We start from the raw sequence: 16,929 nt of genomic DNA on the forward strand, positions 1-16,929 counted from the left end.
GCATGTCTACCGATCGACCGTATACCTGCTCGCGCGCGCCCACTTGGTGCGTCTTCAAAGGAACACGGTTTGGAGCGTCCGCTGCGTTCTCGTTTTTGGAAGAGGGCGCATGCACATATATATTGTTTTCCCCTCATTCAGTCATGCTTCTACAGTGCGTGCCCCACTCCGCGGGTTAACCAAGCACGGACTAGAAAAGATGAGTGCATGCTTGCTCTTAATAAGTGCGGTTAGAAATAGCTCACATGCTTCTTTTTGTTTGCCGTTATATATTTTGTTCACCGTTGTAATGCTGTTTTCAGCGCCGCATCACTCTCTGGAAGCACTTACACAAAATAAGGCAGCTGTGGAGAAACGGAGAAGAATAGAAGTTACGCAAGTTTTATTAATCGCAAAACGGATTGTTTCGGAAATGGACTATTCGGATGAAGAAGCGATTGCCAGCACCCTTTGCAAGAATAGTTTAGCTGTGCTTCAACAGGGAACATGCCACCAGGGGGCTACGCTGAACGGGTGAGCTCCGTATGGGCTGTGCCTTTTCACACTTTCTGTGGCGTAAATTCAACGATTATCCTGCAAATAACCACCGTATCGGGCGTCCAAAGGCCCTAGCTGCCGACGGACATCGTTTCCTTGGATTACTGGACCACCGCCTAGCTCATATCAGCCGGTTTGTTCAGCGAAGCGGGGCCACCCTGCTAACCCTACTTTCGAACCACGGTGCACCGGGGAGGAACGGCGACGGCGGCCTGAGCCCAGCCGCCTCGCCCCCACTCGGCACCCACCCGGTCTACCGGCACCTCAACCCCCGAGAGCCGGAGAAGCGCTATGGAGAGAATCGAAGTGGACGGTGAGTCCATCTCGCCTGATGAAATCACCGAGGAAGCCGGGTGGCTCACGAGCCATCGCCGACGTGGAGCTCGTGCTCTCGCGCAGCTCGGCATAACCCCGGCACACTCCCCCGGGCAAAAAGGCGCTGGCTGCACGCCAACCAGCCGAAACTCACGTGCCAAGAAAGCAGCAAGCCGGCAACCACGCCTTCCGCGTCAGCCGGCCTTGCCGAAAGAAGACATCAAAGTCGTGCTGCGCCCGCGTGAGGGGCTCGACATCACGAAAGTTAGCCAGGCCTGTTTGCGCGATGGCGTGCTCCGTGCGACCGGCCTCAGCTGCAACGAGGCGGCGGAAGATCTCCTCAGGATCAACCCCGCAAAAAACATCATCGTGGCCAGCACCCCCAGCATGGAGCGTGCAAGTAAATACACCGCTGTCAAGGAGCTCCACTTCGGAGAAAATTCCTACAAAGTCACCGCTTACGCGGCGCCTCCCGAAGACACCGTCAAGGGGATCATACACAATATACCAGAGTACGACAGTGCTGACGACATCACAAGAAGTCTTGTCTACAAGAAGAATCCAACGATTCTGCAGGCCCGGAGAATGGGCTGTACTAATTGTGCCATTATCATCTTTGAAGGCACAACGGTGCCGCATTATATATACTACCGCGGCGCCGAATATCGCTGCTTCATCCACAAGAAGCGACACGAACTGTGTGACGGGTGCGGCAGGCTCGGTCATCGCGCGGACGTCTGCCCAGCACCCGACAAAAAGATCTGCAAGATCTGCGGCACCGACTCACCGCTTGAGGAACATCAATGCGAACCCAAGTGTACTCTCTGCGGACGGGATCATCCAACCGGCGACAAGAAGTGCCGACTGCGATTCCAGACTCCCTACATTCTCAAGAAGCGCAAGTGGGAAAAGCAACAGCAACAAAATAACAACCGTCGACGACAACAAAACGGCGGGCGCAACGGAACTTCGACGTCGTCCATACTCCATAAGGACGGGCCGAGCGAAGCGACAACCGGCCAGCGTGGTAGATCGGGGTCCTTTCCACGGCTTCCGCAGCATGAACGACCTAGCAGACGGGACGTGAGTCGCGGGCCAGGCACCAGGAACAACTCGGCAAGCAGTCAACACCTGCGACACCGGAGCCCCAGTATCGCTGGCCGCCAGAATCACAGACGCAAGTCGAGATCCCTGTCTCGAAACGGAAGACAGCCGAGCGGAGGCAACCAAGCAAACAAGGTGAGCTGGGCAAACACGGTCTCTCACGGCAAAGCCTCCCAAAAGCGCAGCGCCCCTACCACAGGCGTTCCTGGTTCTGAACATTCAGATCAACAGTCCGAGATTACAAAAATTAAGCAGATGTTAGAGCTCGTCATGTCGGAAAATACAGCCCTCAAGGCGGAAATAGCTCTACTCAAGGGAACCAGTGCGGAATCAACGACATCCTATTCCCCACGCAACCTAGGCCAGGCGGGTACTAATTCAGGACAACTCAACCAGGTCATTACGCCAGCTAAGCAGTCGCCTGAAATTATTTCAGAACACAGCTCTGCAGACGCGATGGACGACTCACCAACGGGCTCTCCACAGCCGAAACGCAAGGCCAAAGAATCGACCCCCACTAGTTCTAGCCAGCCCGCACACTCGGACTCTAAAACATACGTCGATGAGGACATGCTCGGCCAATTTGGAGAAGACCTCAGTAAGGCCATAACCGAGAATCTCAGCACAAAATTCAAGGCCATGCTGGCGGAATTGGCCGAAAATATCGGTTCCCAAATTTCTCCACTTAGAGCTAGGGTTACAGCCCTAGAAAGCACCACCACGTGGATGGGCAGGGATGGAGGAACGGGCCCCATGAAATCAACAAAACCCTACTCCCGTCCAACCTCAGCGGAAAGCTCCAAAAATCCTCACGACCATGTCTAATCGCTCACAGAAGAAAACCCGAAAGCCAAGTACGCTTGTCGTATGGCAATGGAACTGTCGAGGATTTAGGAGAAAACGCGCTCACCTTGAACAATTTATTAGGACCAAGGATTCAAGCGAAATGCCTGACGTCGTTTGTCTTCAAGAGACCGGTGTTTTTGCAAAGCTTAGCAATTACAAATCTTTCGCAGACGTAGAAGAAGACGCCGCTGGTGTTAACTCGAAGCAAAAACCCATGGTAGCCACTCTCGTGAGGCGAAACATTCCGGCGATCCGTCACGATGCCGGGGTGGGTGCGTCGTCTGCGGCTCACATCCTTGTTGAATTAATTCCAGACAGCAAACACAGAACACAGACCATATTTATACTTAATATATACAGCTCTCCTCGAAACGCCCACAAATTCGGTCAACTTTTTCGTAAAACCCTCGAACTGGCCAGGGGAAACACCCTAATAGTCGTCGGAGATTTCAACGCTCAAAATACGGGTCGCCGAACGTACCTCATCTGACGTTGCGGGCAGCCCTGCCATCGAGGAGATATCTGACATTCGGGAATGGACAGAACAACTCTGCAGGGATGCCAAACAGGCTACTAAAGAAATACCGGCAGATGCAGGTCTTTATCAAGCCGATGCGAAGCTCCTTCACATGTGGGAGGCCCAGCGCAGTTTGCACCAGAGACTTCGGAAACAAAAGCTAAATCGCAACCTGAGGCGGCGCCTCGCTACTCTCAATCGCGACATTGAAGATTACACAAGTCAACTAACACGTCAAAATTGGCACAGCACGTGTGATCGAATGGAATATGAAATTGGACTCTCAAAGACCTGGAATATTCTACGCTGTCTCATCGACCCTGACAATAGTAAAACCACGCAGAAAAACAACCTCAACATACTTCTACACAACTTTAAGGGTTCCGACACCGAGCTGATCAAGACAATTAAGGATAGATACTTCGGAGACTCCGCACGTGAGGTCCTCCCTCGCTACACGGGACAGGAAAATGACCTCCTTGATCGACCCATCACTGTCAGCGAAGTACGAGGGGCCATCGTAACCCTGCGAACCCGGTCGTCGCCAGGTCCAGATGGCATCACAAATAAAATGCTCCGAAATCTGGACGATGAATCAATTGAAGCCCTCACCCGCTATATGAACGTGTGCTGGGAGCGGGGCCAAATACCCGACATGTGGAAAACGGCAAAGGTGATTATGATTCCCAAACCAGGCAAGAAACTTCAGCTCGAAAACCTCAGACCGATTTCGCTCACATCTTGTGTAGGGAAATTAATGGAGCACGTCATACTCAACAGGCTCAACAGCTACATGGAGGACAACGGTCTTTTTCCGCACACGATGATCGGCTTTCGACCAAAACTCTCTGCGCAAGACGTGATGCTTCGCCTAAAATACGACGTCATAGACGGGACGCGCTGCTCACCACTTGACACTAGAGCAATTTTGGGTCTTGACCTCACAAAGGCCTTTGACAACGTCAAACACTCGGCTATACTCACGAACCTGAGCAAACTCGGTGTCGGGACAAGAGTCTACGAGTACATCAGCAACTTTCTTTCAGACCGCACAGCTACCCTCGCTGTAGGGAGAATGGAATCCGATGCGATAAAGCTAGGGAACAGGGGGACGCCCCAAGGCTCTGTCCTGTCCCCTTTTCTCTTCAACGTCGCCATGATTGGTCTTCCTGAAATTTTAAACCGAATTTACAGCCTTCAACATAGCCTTTACGCAGACGATGTTACGCTCTGGGTCTCCGGAGGCAGCGACGGCCACATTCAGGACACGCTACAACAGGCAATCGAAGCAGTCGAAGATTACGTCGGCCCTCGCGGTCTCAGCTGCTCTCCGCAAAAATCGGAGCTTTTACTATATCGACCAACCAGTCGAGGGCGGCGCACAGATAAGACCCCTCCGGAAGTCCATCTCTTCGCTGGTGGTGGAACCCAACGCATCCCCATAGTCACAAGCATACGGGTTCTTGGCCTTCGCATACAGGCGAACGGACACAATTCCGAAACCATCCTCTCTCTCAAAAAGAAGGTCTCTCAAATCACCCGACTCATCTCCCGCATTGCAAACCGCCATCACGGCATGAAGGAACTCAATCTAGTACGATTAGTTGAAACTTTTGTTGTAAGCAGGATAACGTATGTCACTCCGTTCTTAGACCTTAAAAAGGACGAAGAACACAAAATCGACGCTCTCATTAGGCGAGCTTACAAGCAAGCTATCGGGATACCGCTTACCGCATCGACCGAACGCTTCGAGGCACTTGGGCTACACAATACGCTAAGCGAACTCATCGAAGCTCAACGCTTAGCGCAACGAGAACGACTTACGTACAGCGCGACTGGACGGCACATCCTCGACTCTACTGGCATCACTTACCCGAGTACTGCCCCAACCAAGGTCCCACTTCAACCAGCCATAAGAGAAGGCATATCCATACCACCCATTCCAAAAAACATGGATCCCGTGCACAATCTGGAACGAAGACACGCGCGGGCCAAAGCCCTCCACAAACAGTACGAAAAATCAGAGAACGTGGCTTACGTGGACGCAGCCGATTACGAAGGCCGCGACGCCATGGCATTAGTGGTAGTCGATCGGCAGGGAAATTGCATAGCTTCCGGCTCGATTCGCACGAAGGAACCGGAAGTGGGAGAAGAGGCGGCCATAGCACTGGCAATGACGGCCTCCGCAAATATCAAATATGTCATCAGTGATTCTAAATCTGCCATTATAAATTTTTCGAGAGGGCGGATCTCCCCAGAAGCGTCTGCAATTCTCACATCTGGCTTCCGTCGCGATGCGCGGACCGGCAAAATCTACCTGATATGGGCCCCTGCCCACTCCGGCCTGGCCGGGAACGAGTGCGCGCACGATGCTGCTCGAGGATTCACCGACCGAGCTGACATCGACCCTAACACCCCATTCGCCCATTCGCTCCGATGGTCGGGCAGGGATCGGCTCGTGTCCTACAGGGACATAAAAAATCACTATCGTCTGGAACGGGCCCGTTTCCCCCCCGCTCACCCGTCACTCAACAAGAGGCAATCCGTCGTATGGCGGCTACTGCAAACAAACTCATATCCAAACCCGGTTATGTATAGCTACTGCTATCCAGGGCAACATTCGGATAAATGCCATAAATGTAAAGAAAGGGCAGATCTAGCACATATGCTATGGGCCTGCCCGCAGGCGGCTATACCCGCGCGCAGAATCACTCGGGCGGAGCAATGGGAGACCGTGTTGCTCAGCCACGACCCAGCGGATCAAGTCTGGGCCGTCCAGCTGGCCGAAGACGCTGCTAGAGCCCAAGGGCTCTTGGCCGACGCCTAGGATCACCAGCCTCTCCCAATAAAGTTATTTCTCTCTCTCTCTCTCTGTGCTTCAACAATTATTTCTCCCTCTTTCTCTCCCTCCCTCTTGCTCTCTGAATTTAATTATAGTAGGTAATAAGAAAAAAAATGAGAAAGGGGGTGACGTGAAAGGGGCTTTCTCGCTTTTACAAAAGATGTCGCTGGTGCAAGCCGGAGGGGCTGGCTAATACTGTTAGATACTGATATCTCGAAAGGGTGTTGGGCTGGTGGCTTCGGTTAATTCTGGCAGGATTCAAAATCGCCCTATTTCGCAACTAAGGGCTGAAAAGTAGTAAGTGAAATTATTAGATGCGAAATCCTAGCAGCGAGGGCGTGGTGACATCGTGGTTGGCTATTGTAACAGCGGGACGGCCGGAATAATCGCAGACACTTAGGAAGCACGCTTTCACAAAGAAGCATTCGAACTTCCTATGGCTATGAAGTTGTCGGATTCTTAAAATTCGCGGTCGGTAACCTTCCCCGCGTAAGCTTCATTGCGCAAAGCAAGGCCGAAAATTATAACCGCGCTACCCTCGGCTGCGCCACGATAGGGCAATTAGCGACGTGGCGGAGGATGTTTCACCCCAGATCCTTGTCTCTCTCGCTATCTCCACCCCTCCTGTCCCTTTGGGAGGGTGAAGGTGACTGCGATGGGCCATTACACATTTTTCAGGATTGACGGATATACCTCGTTACTACCATGTACGATACTGAAATGTTAAGTCAAAGCAGTGTACGTGTTGTGCGGTGCGACTTCAAGGAGTGCATGTATAAGGTATTACCACTAAAATTGTGGGCGGCACTTGGGCCCAGAACTTGAAAGTAAAACGAACGGCGCAAGTACGTAATAACAGAGTACAAGAATCGTAGCCTGTCTTGTGCTTCCAAGCCAAGTTCGCAGAAAAGTTAGGTATCCGTAGGATACAAATTTGAGCAAGTATGCGGGGTGTGAGGCTAGTGGGACGTGAAGTCAGAAACAACATCTCAGGGCACAAGCTCGCGTGGCTGCTTCGACAGTTCATGTCAGAGATCTGGTGCAGCTCGCACTTATGGCGGCGGTGCATAGGAGCCGACGCAAATCCTAGTTGCATACTGAGCTTGCAGGCTGCTTTCCACCTCCAACTGCATTTTTCGGAAAGCATATGAGTGCGCGTAGCTCCCAACCTTTTCTCTTTTTTGTCGCAAATATTACGTGTCAAAAGCATGAACGCTGAAATGATGACACTCAGCTTCTATGGGGTCGTCGGAGACGAATGCTTTTCCATTGCAGATACGTTGGTTTTCGTCTACTCACCGAGCTCCCTTTGAACTTTTCACGACATAAAAAAACACTGACTCGCCGATTTCGACCCTGAGTTGTCCATACACATTTGTCGTTTGCAATGTACTGCGCAACATCCGCACCTATGAGGGGTTTTATGATAGGATCTCGTCCTCTATGATGCGCTCAGTGAGCTACCCACCATCAAATGAAAGGCCAAAATGGGCAACGAGAAATAAAAATGAAAAAAACTAGCTTCAGTTGGCCGAAAACGATGATTGTTATTGGGGGTATTTTCTTCCCGTGGCTTACTTTGTCCTTTGTCAATTGTTTCAGCACTTGAAACGTCGTTTATTACTTTAGGAATTGCGTTGAAGTAATAGTTTAAAACCCCTATCATATTCACCATCATCCATCATTATAATGGTCATCCCCATTGCGGCTGTCATGTTTTTCGGTGTTCGTATTGTCATAACACACAGACGCAAGCGCACACGCACACCCTAACACGCGTGTGCCGGTCTGTCTGTGTGTACGTACATGCATCTTCTGGGTGTTTCGTGTTGTGTCCGTAGAAACAAAGAAAAGTCGGAAGGACTGCGTAAAATCGGATAAGTGAAAAGATGGACAAGCGATGAAACAACTCCCAGCTTTACTGGGCATCTGCTTGCGGGATCGCCTTCGTGAGTGTAAGGCTCAAACTGAAAGCGCGCTATTTGACATTGTGATTTCTGCTAATTTACAGCTAATTTACTTCAAGGCCGCCCATAGTCCCCGATTCTTCGGCTCCTCTAACATTTTTCATAACACCGCAAGAACATTTCACGCTTACGTTCCTCGCGGCGTTCTCAAAAAAGATGGCTACCAACTCGCCCAACTACCATTTTATTTTTTTTCAAATTTGTGTCTCCTTATAAGCAAGGAACGCAATCTACCTAAACAAAAAGTTGGCCACCCATACGTGGAGGAAGCCCCAGTTAGGTTTATGTTCTCTGGCTGGCGCGAGGCCCACGAAAACAGGCAACTTTCTTCCAATTAAGTTACCTTCGGCCGGCGTCCTTCGGTGATTGTGGTCTGGCCGCAGCGACCGCTTTCTGGCTAAGGCCATCGTGGCTCTTGGTGGCAACTTGAAGAACGGCCAGAGGAAATTATTTCGAGAATTCCTGGTGAGGTTCCCTGTTTGGCGTACCCGGCGATTCATGCAGTGTATATGCCGGCGGTGTGTTTGTGCTACCCGAGTTCTCTTTTTCCGCCTTTCCCCAGCTGACCACGGTGCTTCCCCCTTCTCTCTCTCTCTCCCTCTCTCTCTCTCCCTACCGCGCCGGGCGACAGACCCGGGTCATTTTTATTGTCCGTGCCGGCCGGGCGAACCCCGTTTATTCGAGAGCAAGCCTAGCCCCTGGCACCAGTTTTTCTCATCACGTATCTGCCATCTCCTGTCCTACTTTAGTTGCGTATTTTTCTTCCATACCTTATCTTGCCTGTAGAAAATAAGTGCGGGGAATTCGTCAGCGCTTACCTGAGGTGAAACGGTAAAGAAAGCGGCTTCTTTGTCTGGAGGGTGTTGGTCGTGCCAGATACCGTCTTTTGCGCTGTTTTTCTATACATCCCCGAAACATCGATATCTTGCAAGGAGGATTCCTGCGGGGCGTACACCTTTTGTACGCGAAGACCGCAGAGGGAGCTTCGCTTTGAGACTTTTTATTCGCTCCTCGCATTCCATGGCCGCTCCCGCAGAGCGATGTGTGCCGGACGCCTTATGCGCCGCAAGGGGATGATTTTTCTTTACAAGTGACGCCTCGTCCACCTCAATCGAGGCCTCCTTTTATCTTCCCCAGTCGCCTACCTTTAGGACGTCTTCTCCTACTTTGGTTTTCTTCTGTCTCTGTTAGATGCAACGCATCTCTTTAACTCACCTTGTCGCGCGTCGTTGTCGGGGCGTAGTCCGCATCCCTCCCCCATTCTCCTCGCCGCGGCAGCTGCGTGCTCCGCCGCTCTCACCGCAGCGCCATCTGTGCGTCAGCGCGCTCAGCGCGCAGCTTGCGCTCGGCTGCGCTAGCTCCCGTCAGCGTGCCAGCTGTACGTTAGCGCGCAGCTTGCGCTCGGTTAAAAATTTACACCATCTTCCCGCGAGGGGAACCATGGGGTAGATGCAACGCATCGGGGCTGAACATGCTGCGTAAAGAGGATACACAACAACAGCAATCCACACGCTGACATCGCTAACATAATGGCAACGCAACGGCAACCCCCGATGCGTTGCATCTACCCCATGGTTCCCCTCGCGGGAAGATGGTGTAAATTTTTGTTCTTGTGTCTGCACACTGGCGAAGGCAGCCTCGTACGGAGGGGCGCCTCGCTTGTTCGGTTGCTCTGTCGCATTTGTGGGTTTTCTTCTGCATCCTGTTTGGCCATCGTGTATACAGCCGCGTTAACTCCGATCCGGGAAGCTCTTCCCTGTGCCTTGCAGTTTATTTGGGACAATCGTATATGCGAGCGGTGTGCTCCAAATTTACAGTGGCCTACTTCTATTTGGGGCGCACCTAGCACTGATACGTTTTTTTCAGGCGGATACGTACAGATGTGGTGCGGTGATGATGGAGAAATCCGGGAGAAGACGGACGCCGTGCGTTTTAGAGTGTGCAAGGTCCACTCATGTGAGATGGCATGGGACTGTTCGGTGCCCCAAAAGATTGAATTCGTGAGGGGGCAATGAAGGAGGTGGAGCAGGATGGAGGATGAGGGGGAAGAGAGTGAGAAGAAGGAGGAGAAGAAGAAGGAGAAACGCGAGGCCGAGAGGTTAGCCTGGAGCAGATCTCAGTTAGCAACCCGGCACAGGAGGAGTGGTGTTCAGTGTATAAAATGCAGTCCAGATGAAAAGAAGGAGGGAGGGGCGAACTCTAGTCCCTTTTTCGGCACAGGTACCGTGGAGGTACACTTTTGCTGGCACGCCGGGCTTTTCAATGGGGAGCCTGGCTACCCCTGAGACTCGTCTCCATGCTCCAGGCATTAGAAAGAAAGTCAACTTGTCACCACTGGCCCTGTAACAGCTTGCCTTGCTGTTACTGCACGAGCATCACAGTGACCGGAAACACATATCTACAGATGGTTCTGTAACGTCCTCAAATTCACTAACAAGCATAAATCGAATATATGAGGATATTCCCTTACTTTGCACGTTTCTAACAGTCAGGAGAGGTCAACCAAAGCGAGAGCAAAATCAGATATGTTTCTTATGGCCCACATCCCAACTCGGCGTCATTATGCTAAGGAATGAAAACAGCGTGACGGGTGGGACGAAAGAAAGAAGAGGCAAACACTTGTGCTGACTAACAACCATGTGTTTTTATCGCATCAGGGCACCGGCTTTATACAAGCCAGGCAACCTACTAAACATGAGAGAAGAAAAGAGAAGGCGGCTTAATGTTAAAGTAACGTTCATAGGCTGCAGCGTAAAGCCGGGGACCTGAAGTTATAAAAAATTATCGTTGTTACTCCGCGCAAGTGTTTATCCTTTCTCTTTTGAGTGCCGTCTATCGCGCTGTTTCCATCCATTTGATCATGTACCAACCAGCCCAGGTTTTAACACCATTGAGGTCAATATTCGTTGTTCGTGAGGTTTGTGAAACTTGCGCAAGGTTTCACAACAGAACTTCATTGGGCCTATTTGTAGCCAAACTGTACATCTGCCATGCAACAGAAGTGAATTTTCAGTCAGATCCGAAATCTGCGTTCTGAATTCCTTGCTGAATCCTCTAGATCCTTTGGTTGGCGAAGGCCACCGGGCGCGTCTTCGAACGTAAACTCCAGTGAAGTAGACGTCACGTGATGCGCCATGCACCAATGAAACTTCCGCGGAAATTGCGCTCGTGCACATCCGTTGGGTCCTCGGACGGAGGTATGGTTAGCAGACTCTCCGAAGAAGGTCGTTAGTGAGACGTTAAGGCCGCACGGCCGAGGGATGCACGATGCGGGGCACTGCGATAGAAGCAACTGGCGAAGATGCAGTGCGGAGCAACTATAGGGCAGGACGCACACAGCGTAAAATCCCAGAGGTAAGACTTTAAAAACGGTCACTTTCAAAGGCTCATGTGCTGACAGTGAGTCATCACAGTGTAGGATACGGCGCCCTCGACTAAGTTTCGGAAACATAAGAAGGGGGGGGGGGGGGGGGCTGTGTGGTTAGGAAGCGCGTTATAGCCGTGTTAGGGAGAGAGTAAGGGAAAGAAATTATCTGGTGCCTGGAGACTTTAACATATTGGCCCGAGTCATCTGTAACGTGCATGGTCTTGACGTCGGGTTCAAGAACCACAGATTATCGTTTTTATTGTTGTAATTTATTTGCGTTCCAGGATTGTCTACCGGGAGGATACTTACCAAAGTTGCCGTTTTAGAAATGTAGAAAGCAGTAACCGCGCCATCCCATCTTCTTTCGTTTGTCATGTCTGTGCCGAGCGTAGCCCTATTTATATTTCGCAATGTGGATTTTTCCAACCCTCCTACAAGCGCTTCTCATCAATGCGGATCGAGTTAATAGGAGCGGCGCTGAAATATAGCTAAACACCGTGATATCTCTAGTTGCTCTTGCCGTTTGTCAATGTGGCGAGTATTCCCCATCACAATTGCTGCTGCAATGTGTGCGTCAGTTGTATTTTATCGTGACGGCTAATCTGATGCGTGGGCGAAAATCCGTGACAACGTAGCCACGACCGTTGTGGCCACGACATGTGAGGACTACGCGATTCGCATCCACTCGAGCGCAGCTGTCAGTCGACAGAGGCGATAAGCCGCCCGGCAAACACGCGTCCGCTTGCTCTTTCGTTATCTGCGGTTTATTCACCAATGACAAGGCTGACAGCGAGACATCCTTGTCGTGCGGTTCTCTGCCTCTTCGATCACTGCCCATGGGTCATCACGCAGGGAATCGGGTCTGCCCGGGTCGCCGGTGGTGGCGGGGATTTCCACAGCAAAAAGGGGCTGATGGCGCACCTAGAAGCATTCGGTTATATTTGTTGACCTCTTTTCCCGAGCAGGAATTGCGAAGAATAAAGAGTGCTCTCCTTCAGCCGCCATCGCGTGCATTTGCATAGTTGAGCCAAGACGTTGTGTCGCTTGTGCTAAGCGCTCACTTGGGGCCCATTTCTTTTGCATCTAGGTCTCGTCCGCAATCGCACCTTCCTGTAGCGAATCGATCTCGCGACTCACCGACCATCAGTGGAGACGCCTGAGCCCCTCTCTACCGTGAGCAAATGACCTACATTGAGACATATACAGCCGCGGCCTTCGAAGGTCCTGGGAGTGTATAGCTCCGGCGTTGCTCGGCCGGGAAACTCCTCTATATGGAATGGGTGGACGGCGTGCCTTTCGGCGTCCACGCAGCGAATCGCAATCACGAACTTCATTGAGAGTCGTCGAGCGTTCACCAGGGGGAGATGAAGGGATGGGAGATATCGGTCCGAGAAACTGGCGTAGCAGTCGCGCTGCATCGATTTAGGCTCTCTCGGTTCCGCAGCTGCGCTGTTGGAGGCATGCATCCCAGTCGTCGTTGAGTTTCCCTTTCTCTTCACATTGGCTCTCCTCCTCGTGGCGGCAGGGACGGCGCAGCTAAATGCCAATTCGAGGCCCAAGGCTGTGTCTGATCAATCAGGTCGTGGTACGACAAGCCTCTTGGTCCTGGCGAAGAAAATTGCTCCCATAAATAGATCGAGTGCCGGTAGAAAGAGTAACAGGGAGTACATATAAATGCTCGTATCGACGGAAACGCTAACGAGCGTGCTAGTGGTGGTCCTGTTAAGCGGCAGAAATGACCTTTCCAGACCTATGTGTTTAACACAGAGGCGATACTTGGTGCCATTCTTTTTACTGCATCCTAAATTAGATTTAGTTTAACACAAATGTAAGGCCTCGTCCACAAGTTTCTAGGGAGTGTTTTCCGTAGCACCTACCGCGCACCACAAGAGAAGCCGAGAATTTAACGTACGTATCTTCCCTCTCACAGTTAAAGGCAGCTGAGGTCCTCGTTTCTTTCCTGGCTGTGAATGAATACTCTACCCAGTAAATGTTATAAAGGAACATTTAAAATTCCCAGGTACACTAAACGTGCACTCTTAACTATGTGGGATTTCATTCTCTTTCCCTTTGATTGCAGCAAAATGTGTAATGTACAAAAATATGAAAACACACACGTAGACAACTACAAAACCGTCAGGCGGCCCGTAAAACCGAAGCTGTTGGTTTCTATTGCATGCCTATTTGACACGTTTAAATAATTTAATAGGCTGAAGTGTCAGTGAGGTAGCTACCTATACGTCACCAAAGTACAACTTCCGGAGTCGTGGTACCATCGCTGTTTCCCAAATTTTGAATACGATAGTCTTTCTTGGGCCACATGAACGCAGAAATTTCAGTCTGTCGGTCGGTCGCCAGTCTCTCACTCGACTGAGCCGCCTGGCGAAGCGTCATAAGCAATCTTGATCAGAAAGGATTATATAGGCAGGGCCTGAAAGTGAACATTTCGACAGACTTCTGTCTGGTTGGGAAGTTACTGAACTGATATTTAATTAGGCTCCAACCAATACAAAGGCAAAAAGGCAAAAAACCCGACGTTTCGAAGACGGCTCGGCTTCTTCTTCAGGGGTGACAGTGGCCACGCTGCAGCTCCGTCTTATAGTCTCACATTTGCTGGCCTCGCACAAAGCCCCTCGCTGCGGCACGTAATCCGTGTGTGTACACCGAGGGGAGAGTGCCAAGCGAGCGATTAACATTCCCAGGTGTGCGTTGAATATGCCACGATTCGAGGAAAAGCCGCTTCCTCCAGTTCGTTTCCCTTTCGAGGATGGCCGTTCCGGAGAAGTCAATTTTGTGGTCGGACACTTCACAGTGTTCGGCGACTGCGCTGCGAACTCTATTATGTTTCCGGACGTCGTTCTTGTGTTGCCTAATCCTCTCCGGCAGGTTTTTGGTTTCACCGATGTACGAGGCGTTTCACCCCGCGCACGGAATGCGGTAGACGACCCCGGGTGCCTTCTCTATTGTCGTCCGGTCTTTGGGGCGGGGGATTCCGATCAGGCAGGGCTGCTCCGATCAACTGAAATTGTTGAGATTGCTCATATTTGTCCGCATAATGTACATTTTCAGCGCCACGGAAACCTCAGGAATACTTCACGCAAAGTGTAAGTACACAACCGGTGATACCAGTGCTCGTTTAATAAAGAACGCACATTGCATTGATTTAACGATAGCCACAGAAAAAAAATCCAACCGCCGTTTCTTAAGAGTATGGTGGTTGAAACTCGAAGCTTTCTCCAGGCAACACGAGTCTACGTCAAAGTCCAAAATACAAACTTTTTCGGCTGTGCCGGAATGGCGAAATCGTATAGACGTCGACTTCATAACGTGATGGACGCAGTGGCTCAGTGGCTGAGGCGTTGTGCTGCTGAGCCCAAGGACGCGAGTTCGATTCCCGGACGAGGCGGGTGCTTTTCTGATGGAGTGAAAAAACTCCAATGTTCGATATTTATGCTCATGTTAAAGGTCCCCTTACTGTCAAATTTATTCCAGAGCCCTCCACTATAATCAAATCAAATTCCCTAATGGCTGTGTCTAGAGTTCCGTCCGACGGTAGTATAAGGATCCCACTATATCGACGTCCACCCGCGTTTCGTGAAAAAAAACGCCTCGTCTGGCAATGTATCGCTCCACATACCGTAAGGCAAGGTACCCTGACCTAAACTAACATAACGGCACACAACGAACACACAGGAATAATTTAAATCACCAAAAAGTAACCTCATGAAAATTATTGCTTCATTTCAAAGTAGAAAAAAGGCAACAGTTGGTCTCCAACCACCGTCCTTGGCAGCAAGAAACTAAGACGGAACCACTACACCAGAACGACCGGTGCTATACTAGTCCTAAATGTTCGAAGGTCGTCGGACGGCTCTCTAGCCTAGCGTGCAGCGCTGAGCTAGACTGTCGTCGGACGGTATTCTAGACACAGCCCTCGCTAATACACACACACTTAAAACACTAGCAACACAGTTTTATGAAACACGGGAGTAAAAACAAAAGCAAATGCGCAAGTGCCATACATAGAGAGTTCAGCATATAAGCAGCAGTAGTGTACGACACTTTCCATCAACAGCATTTTTTTTAAGAACCTGTCTGGTGACACACCCGATTAACAGTGCCATCACACAAGCAATTTCGTCACTCATAAGAAGGTTTTTCTTGCAAACATTTACCCTTTTCGGCGAAGCATCACTTACGAACTAGCCCTCCTTCGTTTTCGCACTGATTTTACAATTTAAATACTACAGGAGCTGTTCCAGGTCAATGGGAGAGGCCATCATCCTGCAGTGTACCTGAGTGGCATGATGTTGTTGTTGTTGATGATGACGATTATGATTTACAACGTGCCATTATCGCCTTGTTCGAGTAAAGGACTTTAGTTGCTTCGTCAAGACGTCACGGTTAGCAAAAGAGTTAGGCATTAAGTGTAGTCAATCCAAAATTGCAATAATGTGTCGATGCGAGCTAGTTGGTACTTCATCATGGGAACAGGTTAAGCGCCGGGCACAACTGGAGGAAGGAAAACAGACAGGAAAGGGGCGCTTATAAAGGCACGTAAAACACCATGTGACACTAGTTGCACCACGTGTGGAACGATTACAGCTGCCGCACTCGCCTAACTAATCATCCAGATAATCCACCTCACTCGAAAGAAGGTCAACTGAAGGCTTGCTGACACATCAGTCCCCCATCTTTTTTATGACGTAGGCCTCGAACACTTCCCGTTCTTCTTTTTTGCGATATGAATGCAGCACTCGGGTCCTCTCAAACGCTGGTTCGCAGCCCCTTGGCTTGCAGTCAGTCTTACAGTGAAGAGCCAGATTGCTTCCTGTTCCCGTCTTCAGCGTCGCCGCATGTTCACGCAACCGGTCGTTGAGGCAGCGCCCAGTCTGTCCTACGTATACACGGCCGCACTTCAAGGGGATCTGATACACTACGTTTTTTGAACACTCCACAAACGCAGTGGCATGCTTCTTGCTACAGACATGAGGCCTGGGTCCGCATCGGTTAACTATGCGGCACATAGTTCCGAGTTTGTTGGGAGCGCTGAAGACCACGCGCAGACCGGCACGCTCTGCATTTTTCTTTAGGCGATGTGATATCCCATGTATGTATGGGATGACGGCACTCTTCTGCCTTTGCTTCTGTCCGATGTTCGACCGGCTGGCTCCTTCGTGCTGCTCATTTAAAAGCTTTCCCGCCAAGCCGCAAAGCATCGATGCAGGGAAGCCCGCCTAGAACAGTCTCCCGACCTGCGAGACCAAACTCTCTTGTATCTGGTGCTGGCAGGACCTTACAAGAGCGTTCCTCAAGGCAGTGACCGCTATGCCCCGCTTGACCAACTTGGAGTGACCAGAGGTGAACGGAAGCAAGGATTTCTTGGAGCGGGGGGAGTACGCCCAGCAAACATGGTACTTCAAGAACGTCAGCT

At 50.8% G+C, this 16,929-nt stretch overlaps 1 protein-coding gene across 1 annotated transcript; it reads left to right on the forward strand.

The window, feature by feature from the left end:
- The first annotated feature begins 799 nt into the window (after positions 1-799).
- LOC144168470 (uncharacterized) lies at positions 800-16,850 on the forward strand. The gene is made up of 2 exons (XM_077697447.1): positions 800-2,091; positions 16,788-16,850. The coding sequence occupies exons 1-2, from the start codon at positions 829-831 to the stop codon at positions 16,848-16,850; spliced, it is 1,326 nt and encodes a 441-aa protein (XP_077553573.1). The 5' UTR covers positions 800-828.
- Positions 16,851-16,929: the final 79 nt, after the last annotated feature.

This window comes from Haemaphysalis longicornis, unplaced genomic scaffold, assembly GCF_048455015.1.
Source record: "Haemaphysalis longicornis isolate Haplotype H1 unplaced genomic scaffold, Haemaphysalis longicornis Haplotype H1 scaffold_2, whole genome shotgun sequence".
In the NCBI taxonomy this organism is placed as follows: Eukaryota; Metazoa; Arthropoda; class Arachnida; order Ixodida; family Ixodidae; genus Haemaphysalis; species Haemaphysalis longicornis.